Source organism: Misgurnus anguillicaudatus, chromosome 2 (assembly GCF_027580225.2).
Source record: "Misgurnus anguillicaudatus chromosome 2, ASM2758022v2, whole genome shotgun sequence".
Classification (NCBI taxonomy): domain Eukaryota; kingdom Metazoa; phylum Chordata; class Actinopteri; order Cypriniformes; family Cobitidae; genus Misgurnus; species Misgurnus anguillicaudatus.
In genome coordinates this window covers 13,893,951-13,915,533 of record NC_073338.2, presented here as the reverse complement: position 1 = coordinate 13,915,533, position 21,583 = coordinate 13,893,951, and the positions used below count along the sequence as shown (strand labels likewise).

The following is a 21,583-nucleotide window of genomic DNA, read 5'->3' as shown; positions in this document are numbered from 1 at the left end:
AAACTGTTAAAACATATGCATTTAAAACTTTAAGGGGCAGTTTCCCGGATGGGGTTTTGCTTACTCATATAGGCTTAGTTGAATTAGGACATTTAAGTAGTTTATACAAACACACATACTTTACAAAAAACGATACTGGTGTGACAATCTTGAGACAAAATGATGTGCAAGATGTTTTTTAATTCAAGCAGCTACATTTTAGTCTAGACTAGGATAAGTCCTGTCTGGGAATCTACCCATAAAAGTTTTTTCCAGTTCATACAAAGTTTAGCTTGTGATGAAATGATTTTTTTTCCTGGACTGGGCTTAAAGCTAGGCCAAGATTAAAACGCATGTTTGAGCTGTCTGAACTAAAAAGCTTACAAGTCCAATAGTTTTGTCTTAAAATGCATACCAGTAACGTTTTTGTAAGGTATGTTTGTTAAAACTACTTAAATGTCCTTATATGGGAACCTGTGAAATCCAAGCTAAAATCTCATACTCTAATTTGATTTCACATTGATCAGATTGCATATTCACAGTATGTCCTTTACATTATGTAGGATGCTTTTATGTAGAAAACAATAAATCACAGATAAATGACTGTGTTTTATATAGGACTGTTCAGTACTAATGGGATGTGCTTGCAATACCGTATTTGTCCACTGGGTGGCAAACGCGTTCCGTTCTTAAAACACTGCAATAACGTTGTACATCAGTTACGCTTGAAAGGTTGTACCTCTGCTCTGACGTAAGTGCTTCTCTTTTCACGTTTATTTAACAGGTTTTCTGATTATCCAGAGTTTCATTGTCTAATACTGAGGGAATTGTGTCTGTGTTTCTGATTGGAGAAGCCGTAGATCATTGTAATATCAACTCCTCCCCCAATCTTTGTTGACTAATGTTTTGCTTTTCAAAAAAAACAAAATATAGATTTTAAGTACAGATATAATGTTCATAAGAAAGTCTTGATTACCTTTGGTATAAAAACGATTTGAGATGAAAATGACAAAAGAAATCATTTTGCCGTCATTCTATGTCCTATTTTAAGGAATCGGGTCTCTTCTCCTGAGCATTTGTAGGTATCGCTTCTCGGCCTTTTGGCTAAGATCAAGTGTAGTATCTGTTCTTATCAGTTTAATATCTGATACGTCCCCTACCCGGGGACCATATATTAAATTGATTTTTGGAAACGGGAGATGGAATAGGGGCTTGCTCCGTCCACTCCACGCATCGACTCGGTATTGCAGTACTTCCGGGAACGGTGCACCCCCCTCTCAACAGTTAATATCAGACTAATTAAACCTAGACATTGAGGCTCGTTATGTAAGGCACATAACTGAATAACCATGCTGCGATTCTAAAGCTGTTGCTTTTCGTGTGTAGTAATTCACGCTGTGAACTTTCACGCGTATATATATATATATTTAAATTTATGTTATTATTATGTAAAGGTTTATGGAAAGTGTATCGAAGAATTACAGGTAATTCAGTTATAGATACAAACAACAACTAGGATAATTCTACAGTTTATATATGCATAACAGGACTTACTGCCGTTGCATGATTATTTTAAAAGCGTTCAGGCACATAGCCTTAGTCATAGTATCATTTGTTTTCTTAGAAACTGTAGATTAGCAAGATGCCACAGATCCCAACGTTAAAAAAGTGCATTGTTCATTGCGGCAGTTTGGTTCTGGCTAGTGAGGATACAGCTACGAAGGGGAGCGAAGTTTGGAGCGCTCATTCTGCGAGATCTCACGAGATTATGGCCGTAGCTGTATCCCTTCCAGCCACAACCCGGAAGCTTAGCGCAGAAAGTCCCGCCTCCGATACAAATAGCCAATCATGAAACTGACGATTCTCCGGGGAGTGGCTCTTTCTGAGTGCTCGAACTAGTAACTTAAGCAACATTTAAAAAGAATTTCTGTGTTAATTTGAGTTAAATAAACAATTTATAGAATAGTTGATGTCAGGTTTAAATGTTGGTGTTGTTTTATTGTGACTTGTGCGAGACGAGTGATTTTAGATTAACATCATCATTTATTTGGTGTTTTTTATCAGTTTCTTTTGCTGGAAACCTAATGGACTGATATAAAGAATAAATTAATTAAAGTAGAAATAACTTGGTTTTATATGACTAAAATAGCTGCCCATCAGAAGTGCAGACCTCTTTGTCAAAGACTTTGAATAATATTCCTGCTAAAAACAATAGACACCATCACAGAAATTCTATTGGTTTTATTGGGAATTTTGCTGGTTCTAATGGAATATGGCCCAAAACACACTACAGTGTATTGGTTTTTGTTGGTCTCTAATGGTATGTATTGGTGCTATTGGTTCTATGTATTGGTTCTAATGGAATATTGCCAAAAAAAGACTACAGTTTATTGGTCTTTGTTGGTCTCTAATGGTATTTATTTCTTCTATTGGTTCTATGTATTGGTTCTAATGAAATAAACACACTACAGTGTAGTGGTTTTAATGGTAAAAGCTAATGGTTCCTATTGGTATTTTAATGGAAACCATTAGAATTTTCTGTAATGGTTTTATTGTATTTTTTCAGCAGGGATACCAACCTTCATTTTATATATATATATATATATATATATATATATATATATATATATATATATAATTATATATATATATATAATTATATATATATATATATATATAATTATATATATATAATTATATATATATATAATTATATATATATATATAATTATATATATATATATATTTATATATATATATATATATATATATATTTATATTTATATATATATATATATATATATATATATTTATATATATATATATATTTATATATATATATTTATTTATTTATTTATTTATTTATTTATTTATTTATTTTTGCTCAACTGCTGAAATGGGTCAGTGGCATCACCATATTAGATTTGGCAAGAATAGGCTGCAAACCATATACTGTAAAAAGTATGGATGTAGTGTCCGTGACGTCACCCATAGGTTTGGGAAGAGTTTTTTTAAGCCAAAAGTAGGCGGTGCCTGCCGTCACCATCTTGGCCACATGTCACTGCGCATCACTCACAGATAACCGAAAATGGAAAAGAGGACGTTGGTAAAGCTGAGGCGACTGGTTGATGAAACCATGCCCGCCTAGCTCAATTCTATTGACAGCAGTGGCAGTTCACCCGTCACTTAATTATGCAGAACTTTAAGGCTTAAAGGGCTCATGGCGTGAAAATCTGACATTTTCCATGTTTAAGTGCTATACTTGGGTTCCCAGTGTTTCTATCAACTTGGAAAACGTGAAAAAGATCAACCCATTAATTTAGTTTTGATAAACCATTCTCTACAAGTATGTAAAAATTAGGTCGTTCAGATTTTGCCTGTTTTGTGAGATAGGTAGCAAGGCCAATTACAATAATATCGCCACTTAATCTGCATTATCCAACTACAGCACTGCCATTTAGTGCAGAGAAAAAAAGAAAGAGAAAAAATAATTGACTGGCTAACACCAGACCAGTCTCATAGTAAATACAATGTGGTCTGGGAACCACATGCTCATTTTCTTGTATTTCAGCCATGGTTTTCGAATGCCCAGAGCTGTTTATTGAGCGCTACGGATGTCTTTCATATGTGTCTGTACGTAACTCATAGCTAATTGTTTCAATTATACCAGATGACGTATGTAGAGCGACATCAATTCAACCGTAAAATACTTTTATCGGTATACAATTTCACCACTAGATGGGGTAAATCCTACTTTTTTGTGGCTTTAAGCTTTATTTGACAGAAGTCATTTAGTCATTACTGGTAGGTGCGAGGCTAGGCTTCAGCATTTGTGTAGCGGCTATTCTGCAGAGTAGTGTGTGTATAATTGGCTGCTGTATCAAGAATAATTGTGCAATTGGAAAGAAGGATGCCATGTAATTGTCACAAGTCGGGGTGGACCCAGATGTAAATAAGGTCACGCCCCTTTCTCCACCTCGAGGAGATTCCCAAAGCCACCCCAATGACCAGACACACAAGGTAAGCATAAATTAAAATGTACTTTATTTAATTTAATTAAAAATGATAAATAGGGAAGGGAAAAAGGGGGGACTTAAAATAACGGCCACTCCAGGCTCTCCTCCTTCATCACCAACTGAGTCTTTACACAGTTCATTCTCCTGACGTTCACTCTCGTTCTCCCTTCCTTTGCAGGCAGCTTGGACACCATAACACAGTTAGTGCAACTTGGATACTTCTCACCCCTCTGCTGCTTACAGCTCGGGCATATGTGACTGTCCACAGTTCGTTCTACTGACGTTCACTCTCGTTCTCTCTTCCTTTACAGGCAGACACAATAACATAGTTAGTGCAACTTGGATACGTCTCACCTCTCTGCTGTTTACAGCTCAGGCGTGTGTGACTGTCCACAGTTCGTTCTACTGACGTTCACTCTCGTTCTCTCTTCCTTTACAGGCAGCTTGGATACAATAACACTGTTAGTGCAACTTGGATACTTCTCACCTCTCGGCTGTTTACAACTCTGGGTAAGTGCAGCTTTTCCTCAGCTCGCTAGACGGCGTTTTGGTCGACAATGCACAGGGCGGCTTACAACAGCTGGCCTGCACAGAAGGCAAACGGCGACGATCTTCCCAAGGGGGCGCCGGGGGCCAAAACCCTCTCGGCGAATCCGCTGGTCAGCAGGGGGGCGAACCGTCACAACCGTCTCACCGGGCCGAGCGCTGCCCTGTCCTCAATGCCCGTAGGACGATCGAAGATCAGACAGGGGCGCCCCTTTGTAGAGACCACGGGGCGGCTGAACTCCTTCGCCCCTCACTCTGCCACAGATAGAACACACAGGTAAGGTAGCAATATACAGGTTCGTGTTTTGTACTCACACACACACACACAGCCAGCTTCCAGGTCTTCACCGCCGCACTCTGAGACTGTCGACACACAGACGGGGCAACTTCCACGGCCCACCGTCACTTTCGCTTAAATCGCACACAGCATACAATAGTTAATGTTTACTCACAGCCGTCAGCCTCTCCGTCTCTTCCTCAGTGGAGGAGATGATGCGGGGTACGTCTGACAAGACACACAGCACTTGCACAGCAACCCACAGCAAATACACAGCACCACTTCAACGTGAAAAGGTTTTCAAATGACATGGACTCACCACCACACTACAAGTGCACACACGAGACGCCCAGCGTCTTCCACTTCGCTAAGGACAGATGGGGGCGATGACACTACGGCCGGGGCTTTTAGGTCTGCTGCTATGGCGATGTAATCCACTTATTCCTGCGGCTCACCTACCACGCTCGATCGGGGGTAGGGCCGCTTTCCTCTTCCTGGAGCGTTCAATAATACACAGGTTAGTAGCTATGTTTTCGGATCAAATCCAGAGCCAATACTCACGGCGGTCTTCTTAGTAAACAGTTTACAAACGGCTTCGTTTCCTTACTCCTTGGTTACTCTAAGCGTGTCACATTTACCGTTGTTTCCTTCTACCCACAGGGTTTCTGCTTACGGTAACGTCCGCTGAGAAACTGCTCTCTTCGGGGCGCTTCCTTTTTCTCTGTCCACACATCGCCTTCCTTTCGCCCCAGGCAGCTCCTGTCTTCTCTCCGTGCGCTCCAAGCGCAGCCCGGATCAACAGAGCCTGCGGGCTCTTCAAAATGTGCGTGAATACTTTTCTGCCCTAGGCAGAGGAGCTTTCCCCGCGTCGCTCCCTTCTCGTGCCCGAACTCCCGAACTGTGATTTAACTGCTCTTAAAATACTCCTCTGTGTACTCCAGTTGTCCAATCACCCAGCGATCTCCTTAACTATACACAGCTGTTTAATCGGCTGATTACAGCCTTCGCGAGACTGCCGGATGTCCGGTGTTTCTTTTCTCCAATCTGGGCGGAAACATCCGGGCGGAACCAAACTTTCCCAACTTTTGGTTCCGCCCCGAAAAGATCGTCACCTTGTGACATAATTATGATTTATCCCTGCCTTTTAGATAGAGTCAAGGATGGTGAAAGAGGGACATTGTCAGGATGTCGAAATTCTGACACGTTCTCATATTCAGTTTTTTTGTTTCAGTTTACAAGGCACTTGAAAATACTTTTTGTGAGCACTAGTAAATAATTTTTTTTTCAAGAAACGTTCCCACAATTTTTTCCCAGGAAAATTAGCCAAAGCAAAATTCTAGGGCATATAGTAATTTCCTGAATATAAGCACCACGAATGATTTTATTCACTGTGTTTTATGCCACCAAAAAACAAAACCATGTATTAACCTTATCTGTGTATTAACCTCAGTTTACTAACACAACCTATTGAATCAGATCATGAGTTGACGATAAAGTAGAATAAATGCATTTGGATAGTCCTCACTCGTGCATTAACCTCACAGATTATGACCTTAGTTAATCATCCACCATACTTTATTCAGGGGAGCTTGATGAACTTTCAGCAATGCCCTGATCATAACAATCACATAATAAATCAAATATTATACAATGAACAAAAAGAAACTTATCAAAACAAAAACATCAAACGAGAGCTCAACGCAAAAAAATTCTACTGGCCCAGTCAGGCTAATGGTTCAGGTTTTCACTTGCCCTGCCAAAATTTTCACTGGCCCCACTAAAAATATTTTTGTGTGACATATTTAAAATAATAATTCAAAAGTCAAATATAACTACACATTTTATTTATCATTAGCCTGTCAGTGCTATGGTCTCAGATATTTTAGCATAAAAACTGCACAAAAGAGAATTCATAAAAGAAATCTTGTTGCAAGAACGTTAACTAACCTATATTACTAAAACAATGTTATTACATAGAACATTTTATAAAGTGTTGTTTTTGTTTCTGCCAGCACACTAATAAAGTGGATTGCCTTAATCTCAGTTAGCATCTCTTTCCAAAGAACCTCAAAGATAGTGTGTGTGAATCTAGAATTATAAATATTTAGATAATGTTATAATAGGTCAAAATCATAGTGTGATGGAAACAAATAGAAGTGTGGAAAATATATATTGCATTTATTTTCATGCAGTTCTACAACCATTTTAACAAATAGTGGAGCATTTAACGGACTTATTTCTTTAACGCCAGCGTATTTTTCAAACAAAATACAGTTTCATCCCATCTTCATTTTTATTCATCACCTCTCAAATATGGGTGGGTTTCTTAAAAAACACCAAATTCTGAGATAACTGCATTTTGTAAGGAATTTGTTAGAGATCAGATTATATCAGTGAATGCTTCAGTGTTTTATAAGTGGGGTAAACGCGCCACCAAGTGGGTAATAGCGGAAATATGGATTACCTTAAACTCATCATTGGTGGGGAAAGAGATGCAAGATGTTTTTAGTTTTGACAGCTCTTACATTTATTTTTAGTCTAGGACTAGACTAATCCCTCTCCGGGAAAAAGCCCCATAGACACGTATACATGTTGTTTCCTGTCGAGAACGTTCTCTCAACATTGAGTCAGAAGCTGACGCTATGGGATTGGATCCTAAAGCCCCTAAAGCCTTATTGCACAACGCCAATGCAGTTAAAACTTGCGCTGGCCAATGACCCTCAAGACAGCAAAGGAGGCGTGAAGCCGTCCTGAGAGAATATTTTCAGTTTTTTTTTCCTTCACAAGCAAGATTTCCCTATAATGTGACACCTGTTGAGTACACAGATAAGACGGACGACCCTCTTAGCGATCCAGATGTCGAGGATATTCTCACGGTGCGGAGGTCCTATCAACCTGCACGATTCGCATGAATCATTGGTTGGGTCCAAAGTGCCCTCAATGTGAGGAAGGTGCTCAGACCTCGGCTCAACATTGCTCTCAGAAGCTCCTCGCTGCAGCTTCCCACTGTTCAGTTCGTTGCCGAGAGCCTGCGTCTTGAGCCAGTTGGTCGGAGATATTTTCCAAAGTAGACAGGGCGGAAGCCGTGGATACCTGCACATCTCCCCCGTTGAGGAAGCCGTGGCAGCTCATCTTACTTACTTACTTATTCATTCATTCATTAAGCTTACGCTTTCATCCATAGCGACTTACAATTGCTATATATGTCAGATGTCTGGAGCAACTAGGGGGTTAAGTGTCTCGCTCAGGGACACAATGATGTGTCACAGTGGATTCGAACCCGGGTCTCTCACACATAAGGCGTGTGTCTTATTCACTGCGCCATCATCACCCCTCATTTCTACCCTTCGTCCTCCTCCTTGGGTGGTGAGCCTTCATGTATGATGGCGAATCTACGGTGTTAGAAACCCGGTCCTGGGGTACCGCAGTCCGGGGCAAAGCCACGCTCCTGACGAGAGTGGTGTGAGAGTGAGAGCGCTGAGCGGCAAACCCGCCGCAAAGAGATTAAAGGTCTAATTGGGTATCCCGCTGGCTGTTGCGGGCGACGCAGGCATTGTTCATACAAATGTTTGTGTGTTGAATGTATTAAATGTTTTGCCTTGTGACAAACTGAGCGTTCTCTTCTCCAGGGCAGCTCCCGTCCTCATATGAGCGTGCACAGCGCACACCCCCCGCCATTCCCATATTTATCGGATTGGATGCTAAACATTATTCAGAACTAGGGGTGTCACGATTCTCCAAATCCTCGATTCGGTTACATTTTCGATTCTAAGGTCACAATTCAATTCGATCCTCAATTTTAAATTTTTTTTTAAAAAGACATAAAAATGCTATGCCATTATTATTTATTATTATGATTTTAGTTTCACAATAACATGCACATTGCGTGGGCTTCACTTTACGCAGGAGAGCTTGTAGAGAGAGGATTCCTTCTTGCACGCACCTGGACTTAATGTGTGTGTCTTGGACTCCTTCTAGCACCTTAAAACAAAACCAGCACGTCATGAGCAGATGCGCTTCTCTCTGTCTCACGTGCATGCACTCTCGCATCTGTCCGAAGTCTAAACATAAACTAAAGTTGTAATCCTTACGTATTTGTTCAGTTTTATATGTTTCATGCGAGCTGAGGCAAACTATCCCTTTTGCTTAAAAATATAACCCGCTGCATCTTGGCGCCTCTCTCACTCTTGCGCACGGGCAGAGAGCTGTGCTTCGTCCGAAGTCACATCACTAGGTAGTTATCCTGTTTATGATTTGCATTTCAAGGAGTTGTAGCAATACATCCCTCGTGTTTAAAGGAACAGTATGTAGGATTGTGGCCAAAACTGGTATTGCAATAACAAAACTGGTGGCTAAAACTGGTACTGCAATCACACAACTGGTGGCCAATACATAAAAATGACAACATAAACATCAGTTGAGGGCTGCAACTTCACTTTTTAAATGACAATATCCTGGCCAGACCACTGTTGTCAGTAATATAAGTATTTGAAATAAAATTTTTTCTTAATGTCTAGAGACATATCAGGGTCATTTTATGATTAATTGATATACATTTCTTACATACTGTTCCTTTAAAATATAAATCGCGTTCCGCTGGACAGATGTTTTTAAAGGCACCTCTGATAGTTTTTTTCCGTCGCTTGGCAAGCCGACCTGACTTGACATAAGGGCGTGGCAGCATCGACGATCCCATTTTTTAATTTGAAGTTCGAGGTTGTGACTTAATTTCGATCGATTTCAATTTAAAATCGGAATCGTGACACCCTTATGTAGAACGGATATTCTCTACAGTTTCGACGCAGACCTTTCCATTTTAATGGCGTGATAGCGTCAACAGTCAACAGTCCGTTCCGATGAAGGAGACAGAGAGCGGATTTTATAGCCGGTAATTTGCTGTAAAAAAAGACGGCGGTCTCAGACAGATCTTGGACTTGAGACTAATCAACAGAGCATTACGCAAACGTGCATTCAAAATGACTACCCTGAAGCAGATCCTCGCCCACATTCGGCCCAAGGACTGGTTTATTTCAGTAGACCTGAAAGATGCTTACTTTCACATTCAGATCGCCCCGCACCACAGGCGCTTTCTGAGATTTGCATTCAAAGATGCTGCATACCAATTCCCTGTCCTCTCGTTCGGCCTGGCTCTTGCCCCGCACACATTCACAAAATGTGTAGACACAGCATTGTCCCCGCTGAGAGCGAGCAGCATTTGCATTCTGAGAGAGCCACAGCTGTCGCAATTAGACAACCTCGGTCTGCGTGTGAATCTGCAAAAAACGGTCTGTCTCCAACGCAAAAAATTGTGTTTCTAGGTATGCGCCTTGACTTAGTCTTATCAGAGGAGTGCAAACGAGATCTAACATCTGTTCTGAATGTGTTTAGCCACGGGTGCACCGTGCCACTGAAACAGTTTCAGAGACTTTTAGGCTTGATGGCGGAAGCCTCCCCGGTTTGCCCTCTCGGCAAGTTGAGTTCCCAACAGGGCGTGGATATCGGGACGAGCGTGCATTACAGTTACAAACGGATATATGGGAGGGCTGAGACCCTGGTTCGATCCAAACCTGTTCAACGGTGTGCCCAACTTGGGCTGATTACGAGGCGGAAAGTAGTCATGACAGACTCGTGACTAACTGGCTGGGGAGCCCTATGCGATGGCGTTCTGGCTTCGGGCTCCTGGTCGGAGCGGTTTGGGCATATAAACCCTCTAGAGCTCAAAGCCGCCTTCTTAGCACTACAGAGCTTTACGATGCTGATCGGGGGGCATCATGTTCTTGTCCGGATGGACAACACTATGGTGGTCTCATACATAAAGTGCTCCAGGCCGCTGTTCAGGCAGGCAGAAACTATACTGCTGTGGACGGATCGTCATCTCCAGTGGTGTAGTGCAGGGTATAAGCAGGTATACGGAGTATACCCACCTCTTTATTTGATGGCATGGGGTATACCCACTTCTACTGGGGGCATACATTAAGAGTATACCCACTTCTACTGGGGGCATAAATTAAGAGTATACCCACTTCTCCAGACACCACTACATCACTGGTCATCTCCTTTCAATAAAAGGGACACATGTACCAGGCAGTATGAACTGCGGAGCAGATATGCTGTCGAGGAATGGCAATTCCCCAAGTGGATCTATTTGTGTCGGAGGAGAACGCGCACTACCCGCTGTTTTTCTCGTTGACAAGCTCTCCTCTGGGTGGGGAAACGGTGTCGTTGCTTTGGCCGAGAGCCAGCAAATACGCGCTCCTCCTGTAAAACTGCTGTCATCAGTATTACACAAGATCAGAGAGGAAAAAGCAACAGTGACAATGATCTCCCCATATTGGCCGAACCAGCCATGGTTTCCCGAGCTGTTGGAACTGTCAACGGCTCCCCCATGGCCGATCCCGTTGAGACAAGATCTCCTCTCTCAGGTGAACTACTTTCTACAGCACAGAATGGCTACGGGAAGCATGCCCTCCACCCTTAAAGTATATGTTGCTGCCATTGCAGCTTTTCATGCTGATATGGGGGGGGCACTCTGTGGGCAAACACGAGCTGATAACGAAGTTCTTACGGGGTGCATGGCGCCTCAGACCTTCTCGCCCACCCATCGTGCCATCTTGGGATCTGGCCTTGGTCCTGAAAGCGCTAGCTCTTTCTCTGTTTGAGCTTATTCTAATGGTGGGTTTGAAAAAACTTTCTCTAAAAACTGTACTTCTACTGGCTTTGGCTTCGGCTAAGCCAATGATTCTCAATTATTTTCTGTCACACCCCCCCCCAACAGTATGATGCCAACAGTGCTCGTTGGTTTACTGAAGTTGCATTCACAAAGCGGGACGATTGTCTGCAATATTCGGCACATTTTCGATGAAAAAACTCAAGTGGCTTATCAGCGTGACTGGGGTGTAATGTCTTTAAGTGACGCCTTAATTTATTTGGCTTCATACTGTCCGCTGCCAACATTTTTAGACACAGTAAACATACCGGTCTTTCTTCATCTCCTTCGTCGCAGTGAAGCCAAGCGCAACATATGCTTTTTCATATTTCCTTATCTTAGCTTTCAGGGGGCTTAACGTCTTTGCCTCATTATCTCTGTCTGTCTCCGACTTTCTTTTCATGCCTGTTAAATATTTTTCCATGGTCTTTGTTATCTACACTTCATATCTCCTGCTCTGTGATGTGTGGCGTGTAGCGACGCCCTCAGAATACCTTAGCGCCAGCTGCTGCTCGCCCGCTGAGTATTTGAGTTATTTACTATGAGAATACCATGTACTGGTTTTTCAGATTATTCCTTGTATTCTTGACGCAGGGAATCATATGCTTGCTGGATGCCGATTCATGTGAATACTGCATGTGGATTATTTCCTACAAACATTAACGCCGGACCTCGTCCGCCCATTGGGCACATAAACATGTGACTGCAAAAGTGCTGTGTTCACTGCTGCTAGTCCAGTGATCTAGTTTCTTCCACAACCTGTGCGCCAGATGCCGTCCGCTCGCTAGGTATGTTGCTTGATTCATTAGCGTTTACTTGTTACCCGCTTAATGTGGTAGTTATGCTAGTAGGCTGACTAGCCCTGTCATGGGTTTTTGGCTGGTGTTTATACAGTAGGCTGCTATTCGGCTGGTCATTGAGATTGTTGCATGTTGTTAGCTTCGCTATGCTGGGCCTATCTTGCCACATGCATGGCGCGGTTCTATACAATCTCCCATAGCGTCAGCTACTGACGCAATGTTGAGAGAACGTTCTCGACAGGGAACGTCTTGGTTACTATCGTAACCTTGGTTCCCTGGGAGAACGAGACATTGCGTTAGCTGCCGTGCTCACGGCTTAGATAGGCTGTACACTCGTTCATTTTTACTGAAGATATTTGCTCAGGATGGCTTCTATTATAGTAAGGAGGCCATGCCTCCTTTACCGTCTTGAGCGTCATTGGCCAGCGCTAACTGCACTGGCGTTGTGCAATAAGGCTTCAGGGGAATCATGATTGGAGGATCCAATCCCATAGCGTCAGCTACTGACGCAATGTCTCGTTCACGTTCTCTCAGGGAACCATGGTAACGATAGTAACCGAGACGTTTTTACAGTTAGTGTTAGTGTTTGTATTATTGGAAAATCTTGATGTGAATAAATCATAGACAAATGAAGCAAAATGAAGCAATATTTGACCATGTAGGCAATGTTTCTCTGCTGTCTGGGGCAAACTCAGATCAGTCTGTGATGTGATCACATGCATTTACTGTATGTCAGGTTAAATAAATGTTTTTGCGCAAAGATCTTTTTAGCTCTCTTGGATTTAATAATATAATGTGTGTCATTTGCTTATAGAAGTTTAATTAATAGGTAAAATGATCATAATGCAGCTATGAAAATAAAGCTCTGAAACCAATTTTTTTTAGCATTTTTAGTGTAAATAAAATGGGAGAAAGCAGTTGAATGATAACAAGCAAACTCGTTTGAATGTAAAGCTTTATTCTGAAGCAAGAACATATTAGCATGCATTTCAGAAACATCATGGTATTAGATCATTCACTTGTTCATATGCTTGTAGACTGAAGCAACGTTGGTCATAAATGTTTGTGTGTCTTTCCATCTTCATTTTCTGTGATTACATCAAAGATCTAAGATAGATAATCATACATCATAAATATAAGAGTAACGAGAGATAAATACTGACACATAAGAAAATGTTTGAAGTTCTCGTGAACTGGAAGTCGCGATCGACTCTACTTCTGTGTTGTGACGTAGTTCCGAGTGAAACAGAATTTCATGCAAGAAAATAGTGGGCGTGGTTTGTGTTTTCCACCTTGCTTTGATTGGATATAGAAAAGTAAGCGTTTTATTTAACGCTGGCAGCAAACTCACACAATTCTCCAAACATCATATTTTCAGGTCAAAATGAAGCTTTACACTCAAAACCATTCACTCTTACTGAAAAAACAACATTTTCCCTCAAACATCACACACAAGCTTTCAAAAACACACACACAACATAGTATTGCACTGGTGCAATAAAATCAAAACAATACATCCAAAACTGGTAAGTTGCTTGTGGTTCTCCTGCTCAAAAACCTTTTCACAAAGACACAATCAATATGCATTAGCACATTTTTATTCATTCATGTGCTACACAGCACAACTGTAAAACATTTTTTTTTTAATTATTCCTCCTCAACACCCCGTCTTTATTCAGGGTCAGGCCAGAGAATCTCATCCACATCACAGGCTATATTGGTCCTTGCCAAACAGCGAGGGTAAAATCCTCTTGCATGATCCACCCCTGGCATTCATCTACTGATATATCTATCTGTATGAAAGGCAATTTGATGCATTTCTTTATTCCAGTAGCATAGTCCAACAGTGTATGCACACTAAAGTTACTGTACAGAGCAGTCTAACTGTAAGTACATCTATCTGTTTTCTTCCTGGAATGCTCTAAAGATGGAGGCTACTGTAAATGACTCAAATTAGGCTTTATTCATTGCTCAGCCTCCCTCATAATCATACCATGGACAAGGACTTGGTCAACTAGAGCAAATTTCATCTGAGACTGCTTGTCACCTTGGCCTCCTCCTCTGCCTCCTCATCCTCTCCCTCTTCTTCCTCCTCCTTCATCATGTCCTCTCCCTCCTCCTTCACCACGTCCTCCTCCTTCTTTCCCTCCTCTTCTTCCTCCTCTCTCTCCTCCTCTTCCTCCTCCTTCTCCTCGACCTATTCCTTAATTTCTCTATGGATTCATTGTTCCAAAGCTCAGTGAACTGATTCGGGCCCTTTTATCTATCTATTGAAGGATCTGATTGATGTGTGTTCAATTTTGACTCTTAGGGCACTATCTTGCACCCAGCGCAATTGACTTTGTCAGTGACGCATGTATCATTTCGTATTTTGCACCGGCGCACAGCGGTTTTTTCCCTCCACAGACGCACGTCGGCAAACTAGGGAATGAACTTGCGCTCCCTGGGCGGTTCAGCGCAAAAAAGGAGGCGTGTTCCGGCGCAAACCATCTCTTATGCTATTTTGCAGTTTCAAAAAACAATTGCGCTACTAACCAAAAAAAACTAGTCTAAAGTCAGTGGCGCGTTGCGGGTAGTTCATTATGCTATTTTAAGGGCGCATGCTTGACCATATTGTATAGCGTGCACAACGCGCATTGCTTATCTAATCTACACAGATGCAACAGTTATTTTTGCATAATCATAAATTGTTAAAATGAAAAATATTAACACATGAGATAAGGGAAATCATTGTGGTGAGCATTGTGCACAGCAAAATCACCAGTGTTCAATCAACACTGTTGGTGTACACATGGGGACGACCAGGTCTGGTGTTACTCATATAAACACCAGCAGTTCTGATTCAACACTGCTAATTCTGCGGTGTGGTGATAGTTTTTATGTATTGTGTGGCTGAGTTAAAAAATTCTCATGCAAATAACGATTAAAATATTTTCATAAATTTGTTGTGTGGCTGTATTACGTTTAATTTATGTAAATAATAATTCAAATGTTTTCATAAGAAACCTTAATGGATATGAACTTGATTTGTAAGTGTACTTTGGGGTTTGACCTTGCTTGCGTTTCCGATTTCAAAGCCCCCAAACCCTTTCAGCGGTGAGGGTGGACGCAGCGTCCTCTGCTGGCGTCAGGTCATGTGTAGAGGCAGATCCACCTCCTGTTACACGCCGTGCCCGATTTATGCTCGCAAGCTTGGGATTCCCCCGTCTCCGGATATCATTGTAGCGGATGCCAGCTGATGAGACAATTGTGGGCTATATTTCCTCTCACGCCTGTTTAACCGACGCTGATTTGTGCGGGTTTCTCCCAAGTCCCATCCCCATACAAAACAACTTCTCTGTCTTTGACTGCTCTTACAAGAATGCCGGTCTCCTCGGCTGTGAACCACTCCTGGCGTGCGCCTGGTAAATCCGTCATTATAATAGCAACCCGCTATTGAACTTGCGCCCTTGCGTTTAAAGGGAATGTTGGATAGCGTTCTGATTGGTTTATTTGACGTTACGCCCAAACCACACCTATGAATAATGAACCTACTTCAGACCAACCCCAAGAGTCATTTCTCCCGCTGGGAAAACAGCGCCCAAGATCCGCCCACAAAGTTACTTGCGCTTTGCGCTTCGCACTTGCGTTTCAGATCGTTAAAATAGGGCCCTTAGTGTTTCCACCTTGGTAATTGTTTGATAATTGAGCCTAGCTGTGCTGACTTGAGTGAACAGTATTGAATGCTAGTGCTTTCCATATGAACAGATGGTGTAAGCACTGAGAAATGTAGGAATTTGTGTGTAGAGTTTTGAAGTTACACTTCACCAAATCTGTCATGTGTTAAAGCAGGGTAGTAGTGTTTATAGTTCAGCAAAATGATTGTGCTTTTTGAAAGATGGCGTTATGGTTTTGAAATTTTAGTTAAAATCCTGATTATAGTGTTTTAGCGAGGAAAAACTGTAAAATAAAATAAGGTTGGATTTGGTGAATTACACACATATTTCGAAATCAAAAGAAACATAATGAAGAAATTTACTTTTATCCCACCAAAAACTGTCAAATGTATAGAAGATTGTCTTCTGACAGTGAGAGAAAAAGACCAAAAGCACAAATGGCTCGGCCCTGTGTAACTATATAAAATAGTGTCCCGTTCGCAGTAAAATCATATCAAACATCTCAAACCAAAGTTAAAAAAGTTATGGAGCGCAGCTTTAAGTACATAAAAATGTCATTAAATTGAATAGATATTATATTCTGCTTTTAGTTGTACTTCTTAAATCCAATAAAATCTGATCAGTGTCACTTCCATTACATTAAATAATAAAACATTATCTAAAATTCATTGTGAACTTTCAAGGATGCATTACCTCAGTGTTTCCTCTTTGGTTTATTTTATCCAAGGACGTTTTTTTCTGTACCTAAGTAAAAAAATGGAAACTATTTATTGTGGTAATATCAAAGTTATTACACTAAAAACAACATTTTTCAATGTTCAAACAGTAAAAGATTTAAATTTGAACTATTAACTGGTTTAAACTCATGTGAGGAGATTATATTGTACTCACATTTATTTTCAATTCTTAGCACCCCATCAGTACACAATGCTTTCGAATATGATTGTCTCCAAGAACCTTCAACAATCCATCCATCATTACAATCAACATAAACTTCTCTAGCACTGTGCCTTATGTAGTCATCAAGGAAGGGTTTTATATTGTACTCCTTATAAATGTCAGGTGTAATTTTGCAAGGCTCTATGAGAGAAACAAAGACACACATTGTGAAACTTTATAATGAGATTCAAAATAATCTGTAAACAGACGACTTACTCAGACATTTTGGAGGGGTCTCCCATATCCCATTCAGACACCTGCAATATCTGTTTGGCTTGTCCAGAACAAAATAAGACTTGCAAAAGTACGATACCGATGTAATAACTTCTCCTGTCTTCTGCTCAACGTTAAAGTCTCCATCTTCAATCATAGGAGGTGGAGGACAAATGCTGCCTAAACACCATATAACACCATCAAACACATGTATGACTATTTTAAACATTTATGTCCAAGTATTTCACACAATTTTATAAATAAAATCTTTTTACATTTTAACATTATGCTGATTTGTTTGCTGAATCTTAATATTTTACTTTTAATATAAATGTTAAATAAGATCCCAGAGTCGTTGAATATCATACAGCATATATCATATGTACACATTATTTTTGAACATTTTGTGTGGACTCACTTGTGCAGTCAAACGTGCCGTTCCATTTTCCTTCTTTACAAATCAAACCTCCGTTTGGTATTTTATCATACGGTTTATTACACGTATATCTCAAAACATCAAAGTTGTTGAATGAATTTTTCTCATCTAACAGGGTCACAAACTGCAAGTTTATTGTTGGTTTGGTACACTGAGCTTTTTCTGTAATAAAAATGTAGAAATTGTTCAACATAAATATGTGAACCTGTCTGTGAAGATATCAGGGTTATATTTTGTGAATTTGACTCACTAATGCATTCTGGGTAAATCCAGGTTCGTGCATCACACGTAGCATTGGTCTGTTCGTTAGATTCATAATTTTCAACACACTTATAGCTTGCTGTGTCTCCATGTGAATATTTCCTCTCACCTGGGATTTGATCAATCAGTATAGCATTGTTCACTGTACGAAGAGGCTTTAAACAGAAAGCTACAAAAAAATGGTGAATAAATTAAAGAGGATTAGGTGAATCTATAATAACTACAAAAAAACAATGCAAACATTTTGTTTATTATATTAAATATATAGCAGTGGCTAAATTTTTTTTGTAACAAGGTATTGATAAGGGAGAAAGGATAAATAAATGAAGAGTTTGGTTCCAAAATGCGATAAACGCCATTTAAAAAAAAAGAGTTATCGCCAAAATCAGTATTATATCAGGTCAGTATTTAAAAGTAAATTCTTAATTTTACGCAAAATACAATATCTGATGTGTTATTCTGTCATCTTTTCTCCCTTTTTTCCCAAAATGCAATAAACGCCACTCCTCATTTTCTGCAGAATGCAATAAATCCGCTCAACAAATCACAGCGCACCATTCCAGGCATTGTAAACAAACAATGGCGGCGCGTAGAATACACAAAGAATTCTAGTTTTCCTCATCTTTTACTTTGTGATCAACAAACAAACAAAAACAAAATAATACTTTAATGCCATGGATAAACCTGTGGTGGTTTTCTGTCACGACTGGACACAGGAATTAGGACGCAAGTGCAGAGTTCACGTAACATAAGGACATTTAATAATAAAACACGGGAATCAAACAACAGACAGGTAAGTAACACAGGAACATGTAACATGAAGACCGGGTACAGACATGGTAGCAGCGACAATGATCCGGCAATGAGTGTGACACAAACACGGGTATAAATACACAGATAATGACACACAGGTGGAATGAATAAGGTGATAATTAACAAATGTCCAGGTGATGACAATATGGAACAGACACAAAACATGACACGTATCCACCGTGACATTACCCCCCTCCCTTAAAAAGTGGCTTCCAGACACCACAAAACAGAACAACGTCTGGGAGGGCGACTCAGGGGGAGGGACGGAGGGTTTAGGAGACAACGGCGGACAAAACCTGACGTCACCAGCCCGGCCAATACTGGAACAGCCTCTGGTGCGTAGACCATTAGGGTAACCGACTTTGAAAGTTCATCCATGGCGTGAACTCGAGCGATATTGCTTAATTAAACCTCAACATTTTATTATTATAAGTGTGTGACTGGAAAGAAACGTAAGCCATCAACATCTAATAATCAGAGGTGGAAAGAGTTATAAAATATTGTACTCAAGTAAAAGTAAAGTTACTTTAATAATATTTTGACTTAAGTAAAAGTAAAGTTACTGGTCTAAAAATCTACTCAAGTAAAAGTAAAAAGTATGTCATTTTAACTTTCTCAGAGTAAAAATTTCTTTTTTACAGCGGGGAAAGGTGGAGGATTCTAGAATAGTCAAAAACAACAAGGGAATATAAATCTCAAACTAGCTGCTTAAAGTCCCTCTGCAATGTCTAATGACCTACGCATTCCTCGAGGACGTTCTTAAGTTGTGTTTGACTTGACGCGACGCTGCTAGACCTCGGAAGATAATGCGCATGGTATTAAAACGCGTCGTGCAAATGAGCGGCAATTTCGTACTCAAGAGCATGAATCCTACCTTTCATAGGAATGAAACACTCGCTTCGCGTCAGTGAAAAGTGGTCGCTTAAATATGACCAGGGGCTATTTTTATAAGTTGAGGGTCTGCATTAGTGCGCACCTGTCTCATCTGTCTCCATGGTTCTTTTTGTGTGTAAGTAAAAGTAAAAGTACAGATTTTAAAAACTACTCAAAAAAGTAAAGTACACAACTACTCAATTACAGTAATGTGTGTAAATGTAATTCGTTACATTCCACCTGCTAATAATTTACGTGAGAGGCACCCGGGAGATGGAAAATGCTGGTTGCTTGTTCCCCCGACAGCATAAAGCGTCTCTCATGCTAACACATTGACCCCAGAGGATCTTATTTTACGTGACGCCAATGAAAATCAAGAAGGACCAAAACATTTTACAGCTGATTGCTGTGAAAAATGTTAAACGGCGACGTCCCAAGTATAACCGCAGCAATGACAGTGGATTGTGCAGTATCTCCATATAAAATGTTCCTATCTGATTTCCAGCAACTAAAATAGCTTAAATTTTTACCTGAAGAGTTCTTTTGAAATCCAGCATCAATGAAAACTCACCTTCACATGTTGGTGCTTTCTCCCAGTTTGCATTGTGGCATTCAACTTTACTATTCCCGCTCATAGTGAAATGTGTTAGACATTTGTAATTGACATAGGATCCAGATGAATACAATGTCTGAGGTTTAGAGATGATGAGTGCATTATCAACTTTAGGGGGACTGACACAACTCTGCTCATCCACTGAAAAAAAAACAACTCTGCATTTTTATATGATGGTTTAAACAACATGCTGTAAGCATGATGTGTTATACACATGTGACATTTATTTTCTTCAATTATATGTTACTTATGTCAACAACACTGAATGACAGCAGTAGGATTGTCATAACTGCACAACCAGTTTCAAAAGACTTTGAACAAAAAAAAATCCTGGCAGTGTAAACGTCTGAATTATATTTACATTTATGCTTTTGACTCGCAGAGCATTCAGTCTATACACAAGTATGTGTGATTATGAAACCAATGACCTTTTGAGATGCTACTGTAATTATTCCCTGTTTCTCTTTTACAATCCTAACTTTTATGAAAGTAATAAGACTCACATTCACAGGTGGGTGTCTCCCATGTACCATTGACACATCTGATGACTGTGTGTGATGGTTTAAACCCTGGATCACATTTAAGCTCTACAGCAGATTGTTCGGTGTATAGATGTCCGTGTTTAATGCTGGGCAAAGCACCGCATTCATCCAGCCCTGTATTTAAAAACCCAACATTAAAACTGTACTGCTGAAATCAGACAATTAGAAAACACTCCCTGATGCATCGTGTCTCATTAGTCCAGATCCCATTGGCGCATGTCGCTGCCCCCCACCAGTTCCCAAAGTATGGTTTATAGCCCAAATTGCATGAATAATAGATAATTTCCTTTTTGGAGCTGTCTCTGTGTATGTACCCATTTTCCATGGTTGGTGTAGTGCAAGATTCTTTCTTTTCTGTGAGGAATGAATTTCACAATCTTTTCATTTGAATCATTTATGAGTTATGTGATGATAATAAGGTTCTTTATAGCATGAAATTGAATTGTCAACAAGCTGTCACTTGCCAGTAGCCCTACAGGGCTGTATGTTTGTCCATTTGCCCTGGTAATTACAGGTGATTTCTATGCGTTGCCTGGGTTCAGTATTACAATAATATGTTATGCGTGACTTAACTGCATAGCGAGTTCTAGTGTCTTCAATCTTAGCATTTAGGATATTTGGTGCTTCACACATAATGTCTGAAAAACAAACATTCATCATAATAGTTATTAGAATTTAAATAATATGCTTTATTAATAGCACAGACTGTTACATTTGATATAAATTCATACTGTACCAGCACCACACAGTGGATCAGGTTTCCAACCATCTTTTGTACATGTAGCCTCATATGCCACTTGATGATAATCAGACAAACATTTGTAAGATCTTCTTTCATTTAATCTCATATTTCCATAAAAATAATAAGACGCATATGAAAGACGATGGTCACGTGGAACTTCACATGTAATCT

The 21,583-nt window shown here is 40.3% G+C and overlaps 1 protein-coding gene and 1 non-coding gene across 3 annotated transcripts; one reads left to right on the top strand and one right to left on the bottom strand.

The window, feature by feature from the left end:
• Positions 1-1,063: 1,063 nt before the first annotated feature.
• LOC129443520 (U2 spliceosomal RNA) lies at positions 1,064-1,254 on the top strand. The gene has a single exon (XR_008644184.2). It is a non-coding gene; the product is annotated as a U2 spliceosomal RNA (small nuclear RNA).
• Positions 1,255-13,264: 12,010 nt separating this feature from the next.
• On the bottom strand, positions 13,265-20,297 carry LOC129441808 (complement factor H-like). Of its 2 annotated transcripts, none has more exons than XM_073873033.1 (7): positions 20,087-20,297; positions 17,819-17,998; positions 17,551-17,730; positions 17,136-17,312; positions 16,872-17,060; positions 16,674-16,724; positions 13,265-14,117 (listed from the first exon to the last, which is right to left on the bottom strand). In XM_073873033.1, the coding sequence occupies exons 1-6, from the start codon at positions 20,148-20,150 to the stop codon at positions 16,699-16,701; spliced, it is 816 nt and encodes a 271-aa protein (XP_073729134.1). In that variant the 5' UTR covers positions 20,151-20,297; the 3' UTR covers positions 13,265-14,117; positions 16,674-16,698. The 2 variants fall into 2 exon arrangements, with proteins under 2 accessions (XP_073729134.1, XP_073729136.1); XM_073873035.1 differs by having other exon boundaries at positions 13,265-14,113.
• Between the last annotated feature and the right edge of the window lie 1,286 nt (positions 20,298-21,583).

What these genes read in the sequence shown, in the direction of transcription:
- LOC129441808 (XM_073873033.1), bottom strand. Translation starts at nt 20,150, where the DNA reads ATGAGCGGGAATAGTAAAGTTGAATGCCACAATGCAAACTGGGAGAAA. An exon ending in GATTTACCCAGAATGCATTA is followed by an intron (nt 17,731 to 17,818) that starts GTGAGTCAAATT and finishes TTTTTATTACAG; the next exon opens with AAAAAGCTCAGTGTACCAAA. An exon ending in GACCCCTCCAAAATGTCTGA is followed by an intron (nt 17,061 to 17,135) that starts GTAAGTCGTCTG and finishes TTTCTCTCATAG; the next exon opens with AGCCTTGCAAAATTACACCT.